Source organism: Nuphar pumila, chromosome 1 (genome assembly GCF_984573655.1).
Source record: "Nuphar pumila chromosome 1, dmNupPumi1.hap1.1, whole genome shotgun sequence".
Lineage (NCBI taxonomy): Eukaryota > Viridiplantae > Streptophyta > Magnoliopsida > Nymphaeales > Nymphaeaceae > Nuphar > Nuphar pumila.
The window spans coordinates 165,064,025-165,086,565 of record NC_143249.1 but is presented as its reverse complement, the minus strand read 5'-3'; the positions used below and the strand labels follow the sequence as shown (position 1 = coordinate 165,086,565).

At 38.1% G+C, this 22,541-nt stretch overlaps 1 protein-coding gene across 3 annotated transcripts in view; it reads left to right on the top strand.

Moving 5' to 3' along the window:
• Nucleotides 1–20,581, top strand: part of LOC149851192 (DNA double-strand break repair protein) — a 36,163-nt gene extending 15,582 nt beyond the window's left edge. For 2 of the 3 annotated variants that reach the window (XM_090013979.1, XM_090013998.1), the window contains 4 exons: nt 17,732–19,364; nt 19,450–19,543; nt 19,645–19,800; nt 20,099–20,581. In XM_090013979.1, the coding sequence (XP_089870105.1) occupies nt 17,732–19,364; nt 19,450–19,543; nt 19,645–19,684 (1,767 nt within the window). In that variant the 3' untranslated portion in view covers nt 19,685–19,800; nt 20,099–20,581. The remainder of the gene's footprint in view (nt 1–17,731; nt 19,365–19,449; nt 19,544–19,644; nt 19,801–20,098) is intronic. The other variant, XM_090013988.1, reaches the window with a different exon arrangement.
• The last annotated feature ends 1,960 nt before the right edge of the window (nt 20,582–22,541 follow it).

Here is a 22,541-nt window from a genome sequence, read left to right as displayed (position 1 = left end):
TCCACTGCCACAATCCGCTGGTAAAAGACTTCGTGTTTTTACGGCCATCATGAGTAGAACATCACACACATGCTCCTCACAGTTACACCTAGTTCTAAAAATATTGTTTCGCAACCACTTGGATGCAATTGACTCGCGAGGGGTAGTCAAAACATGGTGAATTGATAGCAGGTTTTCGACGTTACCATCAAATTCTATGACCGCCTCTTTGTCCTCTCCCTCAACAGGTGACTCACTCCCACTCTCACTAGATGATTCAAACTCAGTTGCAGGCTCAATTAAATGGGTTCTTTTAGTCATGGAAGGACACTTTGAGGTCACATGTCCTAACTCTTGACACCTAAAACAACGAATGGTGGACTCAGCAGGCTTAGTTTTGGACCGAGTGTGGTAGGCTGGCCCTGAATTGTCAGACTTGTTGAAATTAGCTATGGTGAAAAACTTTTAGTCTTCACTCTTTGAGGGACTTGCTCTCCTGGTTGGAAAACTTGACTTAGGCCGACTTGACTGGTCACTCCTAAAAGCTCTGAACTGTTGTTTCCTTTTCAATTTCTCCTCCACATTCATGGCATAACTGCTTGCCTGATCTATTGACCCCACTGTGATATAACTAAAATTGTCATAAATAGCAGTGCGAAGGCCAGAAATATACCTGGTAACCTGTTGTCGGGCGGACTCCACAATCTGCACTTATAGGGATAGACGGTAGAACTCTGCTATTCCGCCACGGTACGGGTCCCTTGACGTAGGGTCAACTACTCCTTGTAGTCTCTCTCGGCATGATCTGAAGGCACGAACTTGGCTTGCATCAGTCTCTGCATCTCATCCCAGGTCTGCACGTGCCCCTATCCCTGTCTTTCTCTCGACCGCTGCAACTCGACCCATCACGTCTGCGCTAGGCCTCTCAGTCGAGTGGATGCCAAGGAGACACGTCGGTGCTCAGCTACAGAGTGGTAGTCAAAGAAGAACTGTACTACGTAGGCCCAATCAAAGAACTGCTCTGCGTCGAATCTACCCACGAACTCCGGAAGGTTCAACTTCACTCCATAAGTGGTGGAGTGCTCTTGTACCCTGTGCTGACGGCGACCTACAATCCTTGGAGGGTGCTCATGCCAGAAGGTGTCATCGTCCAAATAAAGAAAACCCTCTTCATCATTTTCCCGATCGACATGCTGCTGGGGGCATCAGTCTCTATCGCCCTGTGGTAGACGCTCAGGGCGTGCCTGCCCATGTTGTACCTGTACTGGTGCTGTTGGAGGCGGTCTCAGTCGGCCCCTAATAAGAGGTGGAACCGACTGAAAGCGCTGTTGAGGATTAAGTAGAAATGGTGGTCCCAACAAAGGCGGGAGGACTGGGTGAGTAATAGGGTCATGGGTTGGATCTGAATAATGGGTTTGGTTTGGGTTAAGATTCGAGCTTAGGTAATGGTGTTGGGCTAGGTTTGGATAAGGTATTTGGATTGGATATGGGGTTTGGATTTGGGTAGGATAAGGGGTTCATGTTTGATTTAGATTTGGGTTTGGGTAGGTGTTTTGGGTTTAATGTTGATTGTTACTTGAAATTGAACCCGATTGGATTTGGATCGGGTCTGAGCCTAAACCAATCGTCGGTCCTAGATTTGGATAGGTTGGATCTTGGATCGAGTTGTGGTGAAAAAAGGCTTGGCTTGAACCCGATCCACGATCCATATTATTATGGGTCTGGTTCTGATTCGACTCAAAATGAAACAGAGGTTTCGTCCGGGTCTGAATTAGGTCTGGGTTGGTCTCAGATCACACATTAGGACCAAAAATGCTTTGTTGGACCTGATTCAGGGTGGGTCCCAAGTCAGTTCCAACTGGGTTAGCTGAGTAAAGAGGCTCGGAGTCTGGACCCGGTCCCAGGGACCTGAAAATTGGTCCTTGGGGTCGACTATGGCCCCAAAAACCCTATGGACCGGTTCGGGTCCAATTGGACCCGAGTCAGCCCAAAGGGGTGTGGGTCCTCCTACACGCTGATCCACTGCAGGGAACCCTGCTTGAGCGGGTTCAAGGAAGGGGGGGAGGCCGACGCCGTTTCCCCTTACCGCGACGACGATAGGGGCTCGACCCACCGTCGGGGGCAGTTCCCGCTAGCCATCTCTAGTCAGCGGGACCCTTCTCGATTGTTGGGGACTCGTTAGAAAATTCGGGCCGACGACAGAGGTTCCATCGCCAGTCGTCCCCTTCTGTAGGCGGCCACCACCAGTGGGATCCAACGTTGAAAATGGAGGCTAACCAATCAGCATGGAGACTGTCGGTTTTGGAAAGACAGATTGGCTGGCGTCCCTACGCAGGACCAATTCGACGTGTTCAGGATACACGATCAGGGACAACTCTCCGGTTGGTTGATACCTCATCGCATCTGATCTGGTCCGTCTGGGCATTGCTTGGAGGGGGTCGACCACCACCGTACCCACGAAGCTGACAACATCCGACGACGGTACAGATCCCGCACGGTTGAAGGCTACCGAACTTGAATCAGGGGTGTCGCCCAAATCAGTTTTTTTTATGCATCGCTGCCTCGTGCGCTTCCACTTCCATCGACGATTCAAGGTTCGATATTCTGTCATCTATTCCATCCAGCTGTTTCGACATACCTGCCATGTCCTTGTTCATGCACAACATATTTTCTTTGATTTTCGTCATCATGTCGAACATACGCATCATGTGATCATCGCTGCTCATTTTCGGTCTTTCTCGTTCCTTTTCGCTCGCAGGATCGTCCCTTGCTTCCCGTGCCATGACAACGAACAAGGAGAGTAGGGCTATAGCTTTGATACCACTTTGATGCAACACCTGATGCACACAACGGGAAGATGCTGAAAGACGTGAATGATGGTGTGTAAAGAACAAACTACCGAAAGGAAAATGCACTCAGAAGTTTATTAAAAGGAAGGAAAAACAATAAAGAAGGAAATGAATCTTCTGTTCTCAATCATCTCTACCCCCCTACGTAACCCTAGTCTATTATTTATACACAACATGTTGGATCTGGATCCCAAATCCAATACAAGATCCAAATATCAAAGTTCGAAAAAAAAACCAAATAGTAGTGCAAGCAAATTCACTAATCCAGCGTCACACCTCCCTCAGACTTTCGCCCGTCTTGAGTACATACGCATAGGTGCTTCCCCTTGTCTCGGTGCCGTGCTCGATGTCGCATCCACCGCCATAATCCGTCTCTCTATCCCAGTGGAGCATGGGGCCTGCATTGTCGATCCTGGGTTCGGTAGAATTCGGGCTTCTCCCTGTTCTTGCATTGCATCAGTTTAGCCTTAGTTGCACTTTACATGGGTGGTAGGCAGGTTCAACCTCATACAGGTTCAATTGGACCCATAATGATTCTATCGGACAAGATCAAGGTTATTGGAAGCGCCATAGGACATGGAGAAGCGCGCTTTCCTGAAGTGCATTTCAGAAGCGCGAAACGTGGTGCTTTAGAAATGTGTTAGGAAGTGCCAAAAAAAATTTGGGAATCACACTTCCCAATTTAGTGGAAGCTTGCTTGCCCCTCGCTTCTCCTTCTTTTTTCATTTATTTGTATTTTCATTTTTATTTTATTTCTTTTGTTTTTTTTAGCTTCTCCTTCGCTTACTAGGTCGCTTTCGAGACGATTCTTGGTTCGCTTCTAAGTCGTCCTACGCTTTGCGCTTCTTAAAATTTTGCAAGTGCCTGGCTTCTCGCTTCTGCTTTCCCGCTTCCTGCTCCCGCTTCCCCGGCTGACAACTCTGGACAGGAGTTCTAGATAGATAGATTCACTAGAACTGGATCAATGCCATCTAGGTTTATCTGTTGGTGAATTTGATTTCTTACAGCTGGAGGTAGGTGGATGGAAGCAATCATGTGTGCTTCGGGATATGGGATTAGGTGGGTAGTGGATAGGGAATCTGAACCAAAGAGGTAGATATTTGATTCTGTAGTGGTTGTTTTGATAATTATTCTTTATCATTTTTTTATTATTAATTGAAAACTAATTTATCACTTGCTGTTTTGACAACAGATGTCAAAGATTCATAACAGAGAAAATTCCAAGGGTTTGTCAGAAGCACATGTTATCAGTATTTGAAATTTGGAAAATTCCAAGGTTTTGTCAGAAGGTTTGAAATCCATTAAAAGAAATGCAATTTCCACAAGATTACCTCTGCTCCTCTCCTTATAATATATAATGTTGTCTTACATTAACTTTATTTTACAATTTGATGTCCCTTCCCCTCGCATCAAGCGCTCTTCTCTTCTCTTCTAGCTTTAACGATATCCAAATTTTGTAGGGATTTTCAAAGTTTAGACTAATTCTTTTCCCTACTAAACTGATTTTAGGATTGCTGTTGTCTTAAGAGCTAATATTAGTAAAATGGTAAAGTGAAACAGGGCTGCAGATGGAAGTTTTGAAAGAAATTATCAACCCAACACCATAAACTAGTGCTAGACTGCAGCCAAGATAAAAAAAATGGACGTGAGAATCATTTTAGTTATACGAAGTTCAAAAGAGAGTGCACAAGCACAAGCTCAAAAGGACAATACACAAGCCAATCTATGGCAAATACATAAGATCACAAGAGTCACCAATGGGCATATACAAAAGAACACAAAAGATACAAAATAATTGATCTTTATTGAGTTAGAATGCTTAGAAAAACATTAAAGAAAATTGGGACAAGAGGTCTCTTTTTATATAATATAGGAGGGAAAGAGAGCCCAATATAGTTGTTGGGATCTCCCAAAGGCTATAAATATAGCCGTTGGGAACACCAATGACTATAAATATAGCCATTGGCCCTGACTCTATGGTCTAAAAGTCCAAAAAGCCCTCAGATAATAATAAAAAGACAAAATTAAAAAAATGACAAAAAAGGTTAAATCTGCCCTTAATGGGTAGGGCCTATTACAAGTGTCAAAAATAACCAAAATACCCCTAAGGGGCATAACCTATTACAAATTAATAAACATGATAAATATATATATAGACAGAGTTGTTAGTCGAGAAAGTGGGAGCAAGAAGCGATTCACGAAGCGAGAAGTGGGAAGCGAGGAAGCAAGGCACTTCTAAAATTTTAGGAAGCGGGAAGCACAAAACGTCTTAGAAGCAATCTTAGAAGTAAACTGGGGATCGTCTCGAAAGCGACCTAAGAATCGAACCGGAAATGAACCAGGATTCTAAGGGAAAACTAAGAGGGAAGCGACCTAGAATTCGAGTGGGAAGCAAATATGAATCGAAAAGGAAGCAAAAATATAATTATATTTTTTCCAATTTACCAAAATATAAGATTTATGTTATTATTAACAAAATAAAACATAAGTAGATAACATTAAAGTTGCTCTATTGATCTCAAAACAAAATCATATATGGAAGTGCAACCATTTAACAAATGCATTTAATAAATAATACATTAAAAAATAGTCATCATTCTGTTGCAACCATTTAACAAATACATCCAAACATTTATTAAATAATACATCAAGAAAGCTAATAAATTTGATTAAGAAGCATACCTTTTTCAAGAAATAAATCAAATGACTGTTTCACTTTATTAGCACACGACAATTCAAACACTATAAAACTGCAACAATAATCACATTCAATAATTCACCAGAAAGAAGAAGAACAAGAGATAGGGTTGTCAAAACAAAGAACCACCAAGCTACCTCACTTGTACCGGTCATTAAATGAGGGGGAATTGATTGTTTCTCAACTTGAAGGTCCAAAATTCTTTGGTGCTTACCCTCCAACTGAACCCTTAACACCCTCTCATCTCTCAAACAAGAACAAACACAAGAATTATACAAATCAACTATCTAAACTCGGCATGCTTGAGACAAACAAGACCACCATCATGCACCTTAACCATAACTGTCATCATTTCCGACCCAATAACAGTAAACAACAAACCAAACAGAACCGTTGACCATGTGACCACACAACACCAAAAGACCAAAAGGAAAAAGAAACCAAACCAACATGCACTATCATGGTAAATCACCAAACAAACACCAATGCCATTCTACCAGCCTCTTAAATACTATTCGATACACATCCTAATGCAGCACATTTCCCCAAAACAATGGTAACAATAACACCATGAACACCAAATAAGAATCACCAAAAACCACTTTGGTTGGGCAAAAAGCGCAGCATCTAGAAACCCCAATTCACAAAAGGAACAAAAACAAAAAGCACCCCAACAAACAAAACACAGTAAAATAAACGAGGGATCCCTTCTCGCAAGCTTAAATATGAAGAAAACCCAATAATGAAATTCCAACACCTGCCACCATCAAATCACAAAAGGAGATAGAGGAGTCTGAATGATAGAGAAAAGTGAGTTTTTCCCCTCTTTAACGAACGAGAGCAAGAGAAAGAGAGAGTTTTGGGTAGACCCACCCAGTGGAGAGCTTGTCGACAAAGGTGAGCAACATCTTGAGCTTGCTGTTGCCCTCGGAGGCCAAGCCGACGTGCATCTTGACAACCATGGCATTGACCAACTTCTTATTTAGGGGAAGCTTGCTTCCGATTTAGGGGAAGCAAGCTTCCCATTTTAAAATTGTGCTTCCCCTAACGTATTAGAAACACGACGTTTCGCGCTTTTGAAGTGCGTTTTGGGGAAGTGTGCTTCCCCATCTACATAGGTGCTTTTGGTAACCCTAGAGTACAACATATCTATATATTTTAATACTCTTCGGTGTGATAGCTGAAAGTTTGTAAATACAAGTTTTCATTGGTAATCTTTGGCTATCTTTGAAAAGATAACGTCAGTTTGTTTTGTATCTTGGACCGGATCCTTAAGATCCAGATCCAATCATTTTATGTCTGATATTCAAGACGTCACTTATAGGTGGACATGTAATTTTTAATCATTGTTTAAGGGTAAACTTGTACCCTAATACATCTTGTAAGATCCTTATATTCAATGAGAAAGGACGCCCAAGGTGGCTGTGTTCCCTCTCTGTTTCGTTTTGCCCCTTTCCTTCTATTGTCTTTCTTTCTTCTACAGGTAAAAGACTGGAGATCTGAAAATCTAACATGGTATCAAAGCACGTTAGATCTGGGTGTGGACATGGTTTCCAGAAGGTATGACTGAAGAGACTCTTTTTTTCCAAGTCGAAAAATTTCTTCCGCAGTCTTGTCTCTCTTCTATTAAACCTCTATTAAACATCTTTTCTAGTCCTAAAATTGTTCTCTTTTGCCTTAATTTTTTTTTCCTGCGACAGTTTTGAAAGGTCTTTTTGTTTCAGCTTGTCACAGATCTGTTTTTGACTTCAGGTCTAAATTGTTCCAGGCTGTCGCAAATCTGTTTTTTATTTCTGATCTAAAGTTTTCTTCTTGCGTCAGATCCCCAGATCTGGAACTGTGAATCCCAGATCTGAAATTGTTGCTTTCTGCACCTATATTCCTTTTCGCTGAATATCGTTCCTCTTTCTTAACGATTTCTGTATTTCTGTTTCTGCTCAGCAAAGAATCACCAGATCTGATTATTATCGGATCTGCTTGTCGCCCAATCTGACTTTCTTTCTCAACACAAAAAAAAAAATCAAAGGAGGAAGATCAGATACTTCTTCATTTTCCCGCACTCAACGATTGATTGAGGGTTTTCAAAGGTTCCAAACGTTTTATCTGGAATCTGTCTAGTCCTATATATATATATATATAAAAAAAAAGGGGCAAATCGAGAATCACAACTCGATATTGTTGAAGTTCAACATTTCTCTCAATATTTTCCTTTCCATATTATTTTTATTTTCTATGGATTTCCCAGCTGCACAATCTAGTCTCTCCGCGAGTTTTTTTAACCAACTTGTATATGAAAAACTCCATACTTCAAATTTTTTGGCCTGGAAAAGACAAATAATTCCTTTTATAAGGAGTCAGGGTTTCCTCTGTCATCTCGATGGATCCGTGTCAACCCCTCCAGAATTTGTATCTCGTGAAGATAAGGATGACAAAGGGGCAACATCTACTCTTCTCATCAAGAACCCAGAATAACTTAATTGGGAAAAACGGGATAAGTTGCTTGTGGCCTATATCACTTCGACTCTATCGCAGGAGGTTCTCCTTGCCATTCCAGATGATTGCACAACCGCACAGTTATGAGACAGATTGGTTCGCACATATTCTCAGATTCCAGAGGCTCGAGTTGTATTTCTCAAGCATGAGTTTTAGATGTTGAGGAAGGATTCTATGAAATATTTGAATAAAATGAAAAGCATAGCTGATCAGTTAGCCATCATTGGATGCCCCATTAGCGATAAGGACATGGTTCAACAAATTTTGAGTGGATTGGGGGCTGATTATCATGTCCTTACGACTTCATTGTTGTGTTTGCCTGAATTACCAAAGTTTGAGGATCTGCGCGCTAAGTTGTTACAGTATGAGATGTCGTTGAAGGGTTTGCCAGAGGAATCTCATACGCAAGGAAACACTCAGGATGTTCTTGCTACAGGAGTCCGCTATGGACGAGGGAGAGGAGGATATGGTTTTCGAGGACGTGGAGGATAGGGCAAAAACGCATCATGGGAACGTGGGCTTTTGCCCACTCTTAATATTCTTCTGAATTTTCAAGGACAGAGAAACGTGCCTACATGCTACATATGCAACAAAATGGGTCATGTTAAGGCCAACTGTTGGTTTAATCCACATAATAAAAGAAAAAACCACCAAGGAGAATGGAAGAAAGGGACTGAATCAAATGGAGAATTAAAAGAATTGCTCATGTTAGCAGCGTTGAATTTGAAGCAGAATGAGTAGGGAACATGGTATGTTGATTCTGGGGCAGCAACTCATGTTACTGGAGATGTAGGTAAGCTTCTAAATCCTATTTCTTATTTTGGCAAAAACTGTAGTCACTGGGGATGGATCCCATCACTCTATTTCTCATGTTTGATATTCGGTTATCCCTATGTCCAAGTCCATTCTCAAACTTTCCAATGTTCTTCATGCCCCAAATATCAAAAAGAATATTGTTTCTGTTTTCAAGCTTGTTGATGATAATCATGTCTCTGTTGAATTCACTCCTGTTCATGTGAAGGATCTCCTCTTGAGGAAAACATTCGTTGAAGGGAAGCGACATGGTAACATATACGTTTTTCAAGAGGATCCTCCTACATGTCGTCGGCCAATCTGTAATGCCTTGAAGCCTCCGTCTGTGTCTTCCTTTGCCTCTAATTTTGTCTTCAATGTCTCAGATTTTAATAAGCCAGATCTATGGCATGGTCGGTTGGGTCATTGTGGTGATCATTTTGTTAAAAAGCTTGTCACTAATAATCTTATTCCTAGGAAGAGTTGAGTCTTGAAAAGAATAAACAAAAATGTTCCAGTTGTCAGCTATGTAAGAGCCATGTGCTCCTTTTTCATAATGTCAATAAAAGAGCTTTAAGGCCTTTTGAAATTATTTGTTCGGATATCTGGGGACCTGCTCTAGTCAATTCTTGTTCTGGTACTAGATATTATCTCATTTTTGTTGATAGTTATTCTCGTTATATGTGAATATTTTTCATGAAACATAAGTCAGAAACTTTCTCCTTGTTTCAAAGATTCCATTCTTTTGTCAAGAACCACTTCTTCGAAAATATTCAGTATTTACAGTCCGATGGGGGAGGTGAATTTTTTCTAGTGACTTTATTAGTTTTCTCCAGAATAATAGAATAGGAAGAAAGGTGTCCTGCCCACACACCCCTCAGCAAAATGGAATTGTTGAGAAGAAGCACCGACACATTGTGAAAACTGCAATGAGCATGATGCACGACAATAATTTACCCATAAATTTATGGACGGAAGCCTTCCATACTGCAGTTCACATTATAAATAGATTACTGATGAATATTTTGGAAAATAAATCTCCATATTTTACTCTACATGGAGTCCATCCCAATTATCATGATTTACGTGTGTTTGGATGTGTTTGCTATGTTCACGTTGACAGCTCATTAAGGCACAAATTTCAAGATAATGCTTTAAAGTGCAGATTTGTAGGTTTTGCAGATGACTACAAGGGTTACAAGTGTTATGATCCAGGGACAAAGCGTATCAAAGTTTCCAGACACGTAATTTTCGATGAGGTGAATTTTGATTCTCATCCAGGCTTCACAGATCCCTCGTCGACTGTTGCTGAATTCTACTATCCATGGTTGAGCTCAGAATTATTTACTGAAGCCGATATAAGTTGTCCTGCAGAGTGTAGACAAGTAACAGAGAGAGTTGAACAACATGACAATTTGAGTCACCATGAAAATTGGAGTCACCAGGAAAATGCAGAAACCTCACCACAACCAAGAGGAACCTCACCACAACCAAGAGGTACAGGGACATTGTATATACTTGACGAGAACAACACAGGCCAATGACCAGTATGCTTGGTCATGCATCTTCTCAAAATCCTGATCTTAGAAGGTCTAATCGAATTCGACATCCAATTGATAGATGGGTTAGTTATGAGAATTTCTCCATGGATTTTCAATTATTTTTAACTGCTTTGGACAAAGAGGATGAACCCATTACTTTTCACCAAGCAGCACATTCTAGACGGTGGGTTGAGGCCATGAATGATGAGATGGAGGCACTGCACGAGTGTGGAACTTGGGAGATTGTTCCAAGACCATCAAATAAAAGTGTTGTTGGGTCAAAGTGGGTGTACAAAATCAAATACAAGCCAGATGACACTATTGAACGATATAAGGTGAGGCTTGTGGCCAAAGGCTTCACCCAAGAACAGGGACTAGATTATGCTGAAACATTTTAGTCCTGTTATAAAGATGGGGACAATTCGACTTATGCTCTCTTTAGCCGTTGAGCATGGATGGGTACTAAGTCAACTTGATGTTAAAAATGCCTTCCTTTACGGTGACCTAAAGGAGGAAGTTTATATGGAGCAACCCACAGGATATGCTGAAGGAGATCCACAAAGGTATGTATGTAAGTTAAGAAGGGCAATTTATGGATTGAAACAGGCATTGTGTTCTTGGTTTGACAGTTTTTCTGTAGAGATACAGAGACACAATTTCTCACTATCACTCTTAGATCAGTCTCTGTTTATTTTTAGACAGGGAGATGTAATCACCTTGTTGCTCATAAATGTTGATGATATTGTTATTACTGGAAACTCTAGAGATCATATTGAAAAGGTCAAACAACTTCTAAGTCAAAGGTATTTTCTTGGAATTGAGGTTGACAGAAAATCATATGGCCTAACTCTCAACATAAATACACCATGGATATCTTGACTAAGGCAAGTATGAAGGAATGTAAACCTCTGAGCAACCCATGCATACTTCACCAGAAGTTAAGCTCAAAAGATGGAGATTTATAAGAAGATCCTACACGATATCGAACCTTGGTTGGCATGCTCCAGTATCTCACTTTTACTCGACCTGACATAGTTCAGGTTACTGTGTTTATATTGGGCTGAACTTAATATCATGGAGTAGTAAAAAGCAAAAGGCTGTTGCAAGATCAAGTACAAAAGCCAAATGTAGATCAATGGATGCTGCCATTGCTGAAGCCACTTGGATCAGACATATATTAACTGAAGTGGGACAACATATTTCACGAACACTCTTATTGTGTGACAATCAGAGTGCGATTAATATGTCTTTCAATCCCATTCATCATAGTCAGGCTAAACATATTGAAATAGACCAGCATTTTGTGCGCCAAAAGGTAGAAGACAAGGAGGTTGAACCTCAATTTGTGAGAACTGAAGATCAAGTAGCAGACTTATTCACCAAAGGGTTAACGAAGGACAGATTTTGGATACAAAAAGGCAAGTTGTCCATGGTACAAGGCCACGTACAACTTGAGGGAGGGGTGAAAAGATAGCGTCAGTTTGTTTTGTATCTTGGACTGGATCCTTAAGATCCAGATCCAATCATTTTATGTCTAATATTCAAGATGTCACTTATAGGTGGACATGTAATTTTTAATCATTGTTTAATGGTAAACTTGTACCCTAATACATCTTGTAAGATCCTTATATTCAATGAGAAAGGACACCCAAGGTGGCTGTGTTCCCTCTCTGTTTCGTGTAACCCCTTTCCTTCTATTGTCTTTCTTTCTTCTACAGGTAAAAGACTAAAAGAGTGGAGATCTGAAAATCTAACAATCTTTAACTTCATGATATGATGCATCAACAAAAGTTACCTTCTCAACCCATATCATCTTTAAGAACCTTTAGAGAGAACAAAACAAAGATTCCAACTACACAATCGAAAATATCCTAACTAAATAGTTTTAAGAGAAAAACAAAAAAGAGTTTTAACATGACAAAAGTTAAGAATAGTTATAAATTATATGAAATAGTTTAAAAATATATATGTTTTTTGAACATGACCAACACAAATTAAAGTACAACGATATTATATATGTGTATATATATGGAGAGGAGATGATTAAGCACACCAACGAAACATAAAAAGTAAAACATAAAAAGTAACGTATATAGAAAATAAACTACACAATTAAAAGTGAGTATCAAGAAAATGACTTTAAGCAATAATTTTAAAATTTTAGAAAAATTGGCAACAATTCAAGCAAGGTACAATAGTCATTAAGATAAACACAGGGAATATACTTAAAAAAATAATTTTTAAGAATTTTAGTTTAAAGAATCATAACCATAAAATCAACATATTTTTCAAGAAAGCATAAATACTGATGATAGTAGAATTTTGACCACTAAAGTCCAAAAGACAAGCACATATTAGACATAAAATATCAAGAAGATATAAACAATTATGCATAAATAAAGTCCCAAAGGCTTAGGTAAACATTTCAAATAAAGGTACTAATCATTAATTATACTAAAAAATACGACAACATGCATATTAAATGTAAGAGTTCAAAGGAACTCATAGCAAAAAAAGAGCTAATTAAATTCATACAAAAATGCAAGATAACCAACATGGAACAAATTGGCTGCCCTATTTGGGATATGGAATGTAATTTTTTAATTGATTAATATAAAATTGGGGCAATCCCCCAACACATATTTTCAAAAAAAAAAAATGGAACAAATCTAAATATCATGAACATATATATATATATATCCGATCTACAATTAAAGCATATTTAATGCACATAATAATGCATGAAATTTTTTTAATGAATAACCATTTTCCATACAAGGGAAAACAGGTAGTGGAAAAGATTAAAAATACATGGAGAGATTTTTTTTTAAAAAAATCCCACATACAACAAATCATTACAAGAGAAATGATATTTGCAAATCTCAACAATTGTTTGCTCACTACAAGCAATTACCTCTTTGACCTCCAACTCAACATCCTCAAAATTTGAGTTTATCAGCGCATAGGATAAGGTATCAAACACAAATGTTTACAATAATCATACCATTGACCATGCACTAGCAATACCAGCTATCTAAACTGACAATAAATACCAGCTACAACCACAAGTGCACACACCTCACCTCACAAATGGTTGCAAAACTTTAAACAATACAATCTGCTACAACGGGTGCCCATAACTCACTACACATGTGGTCGTAAAACTGATAAAACAAAATCTGTTATCCAAAAACAAAAATCACTCAAATAAGGGGGAAGAGTGGAGAAAACAAAAGGTAAAAATATTGCAATGAAAACAAACTGATGTCAATAAGAGGATTTGAAAACAATATTTAAATAAAGTCAAAAGCAATAAATTTTACAATATTATGATATTTAATTCATAAGGACCAATACGGTCACAAGCAAGTAACCGTTGAGCCATCACTGATAAAGATTAATATGAGCATCCAATATACAAGAGCCATATAAACAACTAAGTAATACAACTTACTCATAGAACCAAAGATTAAACAACCGTCCGTTATAGCCAAAACAAGCATCAATACTGCACTCATAAATCGACAATATAATCTGACAAAAAGAAATGAAGTGCACACAACTCGCCCCAAAAAACATCTCTGGCTCCACAACACCTATGTGCACACAACTCCCCTCGAAAAGGCCGAATAAAATAATTTGTGCATCAAATAAGAAAACGATGGACTAAGCCAAAACAAAGAGGCAATAGGAAAACCTTGAAAATCTCTTTCCAATGATGAAGCAAACAAGAACTGATTCGACAATCAAAGTTTCAAATAAAGTCAAATAACAAAAGTTTGAATCCTCAAATAAGTTTAGTAAATCTATGCATTAAATGCAATCATATGACAAGATACTAACAAATGTCTATCAAAGAATCCAAAGTAGACAAGCACAAAAGGCACACTCACAAATGCTACTAAGAGCACACATCGAAGAAAGCACACAAAGTATAAAAATAATATTTTATTAACCAACAAAGTATGCAAGAAGCATAATACTTAAATTCGCATGTGAGGCAGCACGATGTGAAAACATGAAAGATAATGTTCACTAAAGAGACACGGGTCCAAGAAATAACACAATCACAAGGGCCAACAAGAGAGGACCCAATAAAATAAACAGTTTTAATAACCTTTAAAAGGCACATTAAAATGCATTCATAAACCTCATAGAAGAGTTCAACATAAACTCTTCAAGGATGAGTACATAATTCCCATAAGGAACAAGTCATGCATGAAGAAAACATGCTCAAAAACTTATGCACAAATAAACAAACTCATTTATTAATGTGTATTTAAAATATAGGACAATTTCAATAGCACAAAGATCATATATCAAAAGGGAAAAATCATGTATACGAACTCAAATTTACAAAAACAAGATACTCATGATCACTAAGAACCAACCACATAATCTTAATACTTCTCAAATACATAAAGTATCTAGGTTTCACATGAGCGCATGTCAAAGAAAAAATTCGAACACAAGTTAAGAAAGACCTCGTAAGATCACGCTTGTGAATAACACACAAAACCATTATACAAAATTAAAAAGATATTTCAAATCATTTTAAACTATTTAACAAGATTGAAAAAACAACACCAGTATCAGTTCAACTAAGTCCAAGATAAGGATAAAAATACATTTTTTTTTGAAAAAAGAACACATAAAGGTATTCAAAAGAGCTCAATCATGTGCTTATGATCAACCAAGAAACAAAGAATGATTCAAAAAAGATTTCAAAAGAACGACAAACAAACAATTTTTAATAATTTTCTTTTGAAAAATCATAAACAAGTGCTTTGCATGAGATACACAATAAAAACAAAAATAAACAAAGATTTTAAAATACTTATTAGATTAAGATTCCCTTATCTCTCCATGGTCAAAGAATCCCAAATCCATCATTAAAAGCCAAATACCAAGACGGTCATATCCTTGCTCTGATACCATGTAATGAAAACAAGAGAAATACAAAAGTGCCACCAAGCACATACAAAGATCAACCGAGAGTGCACAAGCACAAGTCCACAAAGGGACAATACACAAGCCAATCAATGACAAATACATAAAATCACAAGTCACCAATGGGCATATACAAAAGAACACAAAAGATAAAAAAATAATAGATTTTTATGAGTTAGAATGCTTAGAAAATCATTAAAAAATAGGGACAAGAGGTCCCTTTTTATATACAACATAGGAGGGCCAAGGGAGCCCAATATAGTCGTTGGGAGCTCCCAATGGCTATAGATATAGCCGGTTGAGAGCCCCAACAACTCTATGGTCTAAAAGACCAAAAAGCCCTTGGATAATAATAAAAAGATGATATAAAGAAAAAATCACAAAAATGTCAAATCTGCCCTTAATGAGAAGGGCCTATTGCAAGTGTTCAAAATATCCCTAAAGGGCATAACTTATTACAAATCAATAAACATGACACACACACACACACACACACACACACACACACACATATATATATATATATATATATATATATATATATATATATATATATATATATATATATATATATATATATAAACCAAGGTTGCTAGTTGAGGAAGTAAAAGTGATTGGGGAAGCAAGAATTGTGGAAATTCTAAAAATTTAGGAAGCGGGAAGCATAGAACAACTTAGAAGCGAACCGAAAGTTGTATCGTTAGCGACCTAGTAATCGAACATGAAGCGACCTAGGAATCGTGTCGGAAGCGAAAAAATGATTCAAAAGGGAAACAAAGAGAGAATTGAGTGAAAAGTAAAAGGGGAAGCGAATAAGAATCAAACAAGAAGTGAAATTGCAACACATGTTTAAAAAAAATTACATAAAAAATCAATAACATAACATGGATAATTCAAGTTATGAAGATTTGGAAAGCCAATATCTGTTTTAGCTTCATAGAATACAAAAATGTGCAAATCCATTCAAAGAAAATAGGAAACTAACCAAGTTAAAGACGTTCAGAGAGAGAGAGAGAGAGAGAGAGAGAGAGAGAGAGAGAGAGAGAGAGAGAGAGAGAGAAGAGCAACAATGCTCATATATATATATACATATGAGTAGAGAGAGAGAGAGAGAGAGAGAGAGAGAGAGAGAGAGAGAGAGAGAGAGAGAGAGAGAGAGAGCTAATGGTGTACCTTGTAAAGAAGGCCATGACCGTTGCCAGAAATCCTCATGTCGTTGGGAATCCTCTCATGTCATCGCATTCGGGGAAGCAAGAAGCCAAGAATCCTAGAGAGCCAACTGTTGAGAGCACTGTGTTTATCAAACCTTCAAAAAGCCCCAAAATATCTCCCTTTGTGTTTTAAAACTTTTTTTTAATGTCAAACGACCTTTTTACCCTTAAAAAAACAAACCTTCCTTTTCTTTTTGTGGTAAAAAAAAATCAGGTAGGGGAAAAAATGCATGAGCACAAAAAAGGGGAATCGACCCAGGAAACTCGAATACCAACTCTGGGAATCGTGTTTCCTCATTCGAGGAAACATGATTCCTTTTGGTTTGTGAGCGCGCTTCCCATTTTTGGGAATCTCTCTTCCCTTAAATAGGAAAACAAGCTTCTAGTTTAAAACATGCACTTCAACGGACATTTACGAAACATTGTGTTTTGCGCTTCCAAAGCACGTTTCGGGGAAATGCAGTTTCCCATGCCCTGTAGCGCTTCCGGTAACTCTGATCTTAATAACTAGTCCATCTTGGAACTGTCTGCTTGTGAGATTTATGATGCAGTGGTGCTTTAGCATCACTCTTTGAATTTAAGTATAGTATCAAAGATCCTCAAGTTCACTATCTAATGAAGGCAAAAAGAAAAGTAGATTTTACCAAAGGTGATGCTTTTGGAATGTCTTGGTGGCTGCTATGCTCCCATCACAACCACTTGAATGTGAGATATGAATCTAATTCTATTCAAATGTTCTTTGCATCTGTGATTGATATGATAAACCATGTTTAACGGCTGTTTAATTTGATTTCGTGATTAGAGATGATAATTAGACTTTTAGCTGCTGGCTTCATCTACATTGGGTTTTGAATTGTGACCCTTTGACACTGAATGACAAAATACATGGATTTACTGACACAATAATGCATTTGGTGCCTTTTTTCGGTATTCTATGACAGCCAATGAACCCTTAACAGTTGCCGTGAAAATAAATGATTTTTCCTTGAGAGTGAAAACAATACAAAGTTGTTTTTTAACAGTGATGCACAAGAATCCACAATTTTCTGTTTCTTTGGTTGGTTTTGTAGATTATTTTTCTTGTTGAAAAGTGAAAACACTAAATATTATTGTTTATATAATCAATACATACAATATAATAATTACTTTTTTTTATGTATTTCATGTTTAATCTATTTATTGGTTTTTAATAATGTTTTCTATGATCTGATCATTTAGGTCTTCGTGGAAGTAGCCAGGGCATATTTAGCAAAAAGTTTTGAAGCATTTAAGAAAGATCAAATCACTTTTGACAACGAAATTCTGCTCCCCAGTTTACATGTAGCAGAGTCTCAAATTAGGAAAGGTTCTATAGTTCAGAGGGTGTTACTCTCTATGCTTGATGATTTGAACACTAGTGCCCTTTGTTTCCTTGCTGATTGTGTTACAAGGAAATCTGTAAAATTTGAAAAAACCCGTCCTCGTTTGAAGAACATCATCATAAAATATCTTCCTGTGATTTTTGAGTCTGCCTCATTCCCAACTGTGTTAGATCTGCGCACCCAGATAATAGAACTGTTCAGAGATCCAAATAGTTTTAGAGAAAATAGCCTACCAATTGCGAACAAGTTCTCTCCATCTAGTTGTACTGCTGTTAAGATGATACTGAAGCGACTGGAAGAATTCCCTCTTCATGCTCTTGATGCAATGAGAAGAAAGCTCAAGAACTGCCCTTGTTCTCTTAATACACAACCTTGTACCAATAGGAACAAAAAACAGTTGATTGGGATGCTTCGAAGAAAATTTGGAAAGCTTCTTTCAGAGGTTAATGGAGACAGGATGCCAGAAAATTTGACTAAAACTCTAAGAATCACAAGCTTGTCTGCAAAACTGATAAACAGGTGTTTCGGTAGTCCACTCCCAGAGTTTTTTGTGGTTCCTCCTGAAGTTGAAGCATTGCAGAGTGAAATCCTAAAAGCTATTTGGTCTATCCCAAATGTTCCACTTGATGAACTGAAGGAGTTATCGTTGCTGCTGGACCCTGATGTTAAATTTGGAGGACATGTTCTCAGATCTAAAATTAAGACTTTCTTGATTGAGTGCCTTTTTCAGTGTGATGAAATGAAGATTCCAGATTCAGTTCTAAGGGCTGTTTCCATTATTAATAATTACTCAGACCAGGTAACCACTAGAGAAAAAATTGAAGGTGAGCTCGAGTGTATGCTTGAGACAGGCAGTTGCATGAGACAGATTGTATGGAACTTATCTGAACAACCAAACATTGATCAAGACTTTTGGTGTGCATATAAGGATGAATCAGAAAGTGATGGTGATAGCAGTAATGATGATGATGACAGTGATGATGATGACAACAAAGAAAATTATTGTTCCAACTATGAAAAGGCAGACATGTCGATTCATAATGGATCTTTTGTTGATGAATCTCCTTACAAGGAAAAGCAGGAAGATATTTCCAAGGGGATGACTAGAATAGGTCTGCCTTCTAATATACCTGTATCCCCTGGATGTGGTGGCAAATATTTATCTGAAGAGCATTCACAAATTTTAAGAGAGAAGCATCACTCCTTGCAAATGGAGGAGCCTTGTTCAACTGAAGAACCTGGATATGTTTTTCCAACTCTTTCTGAGTTGGCACAATCTTATGAAAAGAAATTTCATCCATCTGCACTGCAGAACAGTACTGTTAATGAGTACCTCATCATTCAGGACATATGTGATGAGGTGAGTTTATTTGCTCATAAGTTAATTGGATGCTTGATTGAGAAACTTCTAGATTTTGAAGGCAACCACTTGAATGCTGCTGCTAGATCATATCTCCAGGGCGGAGCAACGGTTTGTGAAATTCATCAAGGCATGTTAATTTATGCTGTCTTCATTTTTCCCCGTGGGAATGATTGTGTAGCTCTTCTAACTTCTCTTTTTTTATCATTTTGAAGTTGTGGAGAAGTTGCAACAATCCAAAGACAAGGACATAGATGCTCTTATTTTTATCCAAGTGATCAATGAACTCATGCCTTCTTTTTCAGAAAAGTACAGCAAATTTTCTTTGGAACAATCTGTTGGGATTATCTGAGAGAGAGAGAGGGTGGTATATTTCTGGCCTGACCATTAAAATTGATCTGTTTTTGCAGTGGAATGAAAAGAGTGCTGGAGGTGCTTAAGCAACCATAGTATTTCGGAACCCTTTGAAGATGTGACTGCTGCATTGTTTTTTTTTTTTATAGGCAGACCCCACCAGTTGTAGAACCATACAATTGGGATTTGAACTTGCCACATCCCGACACAAGGTAACGTGCACTACCTGCTCCTACCAACCTACTTGCATGTCACAGTTACTTGATTCAAAAACTATTTCCGGCATAGATCACATTTATAGGGTTTGTTCTGCAAAAAATTGAAAAAAATATGAAAAATAAAGGTGATGACTGCTGCATTGTTGTCATCTATATCCACAAGATATCGCCAAGAGGGTGGTTTCCGGTAACATCTTTCTCTACATGTCTTAACATACTAATACTTGTATTCAGTCTTTCTTCTGCATTTTTTTTCTCATGTCATTTTATGTTTCTTGTTTTGCTTGTTCAGGCCAGTTTGAGGCTACAATGCATATGAACACCGTTAAATAAGCTCAAACTTGGTACAGGCACATGTTTAACAGTTTGATGCAAAGAAAGGTACAACAATGGCGTGTTGGTGTTGAAAGCATCATACTTCTTGCTTTTCTATTAAAAAATGGGTTCACTAAAAATGAAAAGAACAGATCAGGCTGCACTGGACGACAATGCTTGTGACAGCAATGGGTGTGTCCAAAGAAACGCTTGTCATTGACAAGGAAAAAGGATCACATTTGTCTTTAAGGCAGTTTCTTTTCTGGATGTGCATTGAGATGAAAAGATAACAGATGCTGAACTTACAAGAGTTTGGAACATTGTCTCAGTTGTTTGATCTTTATCTGATTCATGTAAATAATGTTTTCCATTTCTCTTTTATTTAAATGGGCTGTCGAGGGTGGACCATTTGAGTTGTTAAATGTGAAACTTCAGACATTGAAACTTTGCTAGATCAGAGAGCTTTAAAAGTTTTAATAACTGGGTTATTCTGTCTACGATTTTCAGGCACCATTCCTTGTTCTACGATTCCATGATAGCATGTCTCATATTTCATGTGATGTCTTCGTCCAGATAATAATATGATTAAGGTATATCTAGTTGCTAATTTTAAGAGGACTTGTTATAATTAAGGTAAATCTGGTCGCCAACTTAACTAGAGTTGATCTTCCAAGTTCAATTTGTTAGAATTTGTAACTACGGTTTCTGGAAGATGGTTGTTTGTTAATTTATACGGAACTTGAACCATCTGAACTTGGAGAGTCCTGAAATACCCTCTCAACCAGCTTAGCGAAATCAGGACTTGGGCTTTGGGAAACTTGGTACATAATAAGCATCTCAAAGTAAATTGTAGGGTAAGCTCTTCTTACCTTTAGTACCTTAGTGTGGCAAGGTAGGAGGATTACCATAAGATGCGATCCGATGCAGGTCACAGCATTCAAACAAAGGTCGTTCACATGCATCTTAACCATGGAATCAACTTCAGGGCTCTATATGACAGTGAAAAAATGGGGTCGTGAAATGTTCTCTCATAAAACATGACTCTTGTTTCTGAAGTATTAGACAAAAGATGGGTCTCTAAATGGAATTTTCCACAAAAACAAAGAAACACCAAGTCCGTTAAATTATATTAGGATATTCTTGAGGTGTCATAATAATCTCTCTCTTTTTCTCAAAACTGTCAAAACTTGGCTTATTTTAGGTTCAGTTCAAACCCCAAATGTATGTGCTTTACCACTTCTCAGATATCTCCGTAAACACAAAGTTACACAAACATGGTCCTCTTGATGAAGGTAAGCGTGGTATCTCTAAATAAGTGCTATATAAGCAACACATCCCTCTTTCGTTATAATTCAGATATTTTGGTTTATCTTTGTTGCCACCACTCCCAGTTAGCACATATGTACACAGAGTTCAATGAATTGTCTTGTCACAAAACTGCCATCGTTTGCTCGATGGTCGAAACGTAATTTTGAGCCCCAAATGACATTTTCAGAAATCGGTTTCGTGAACGAAGGGTTTTGCTGACGAAAACCTTCAAAATTACATTTTTAAGAAAGGTCAAAAATGTCATTTTGAGCTTCCAAACATTGTTTTGAAAACACGGGTAAAAGGTGCTTTTTGAGAACTATTTTTTGATGACCTCAAAAATCAGGCCTTCTGTCCTCTCACGCAAAGAGAGACTTTCTGACTCGCTCTCTTGCTGGCCTTCATCTCACTCCCAAAAAAAGTTTTGGACCATGGTTGGCAGGATATCCATACTCTGACACATTGATATTCACCCTATCACAAATTTCTTAGCTGTGGCCAGAAACATCGCTGGAAAATACATGATTTCCATGTTTTTCTCGCCATCTACAACAAGAAATTGCAACTGGAATTCAATAATCTTGGGTGAATGCAAAGAACTCCCTTCCCTATTCTATGGTGACAGGTTTTGGCCACTAGGATGATGTTTTGTTTTATTATCGGATATTTTGTCTGTTACGTTGGGTTACACACTAGAGATAGTTACACCTTCTAGCGGTAAGACTATCGTCCGTGAGTACCTATCAGAGATAGAGGTGTTGATTTCGGGGCAGAATTTATTTGTCAATCTGAGCATTCCGAATATGATAAGTTATGACGTGATTTTGGGGATGGATTGTTTGCACAAGCATTATACTTGTATGCAGTGCCGAAGGATGTGGATATTTTTTGTTCGCTTGGACCAACCCGTCCTTTAAGTACAAAGCAGGTAAACTGATGGAGAAGGCAAAGTTACTTTCAACGATGAAGGCCCAACATTTGGTTGGATGTGGTTGTGAGGCTTTTCTTGCTAGTGTGTCTTTGCTTGAGCTTACACCAACTACGATAGAAGTGCGGGGGGTCGTAAGGTAGTTTGTAGATATATTTTTCGAGGAGCTACCTAGATTACCTCT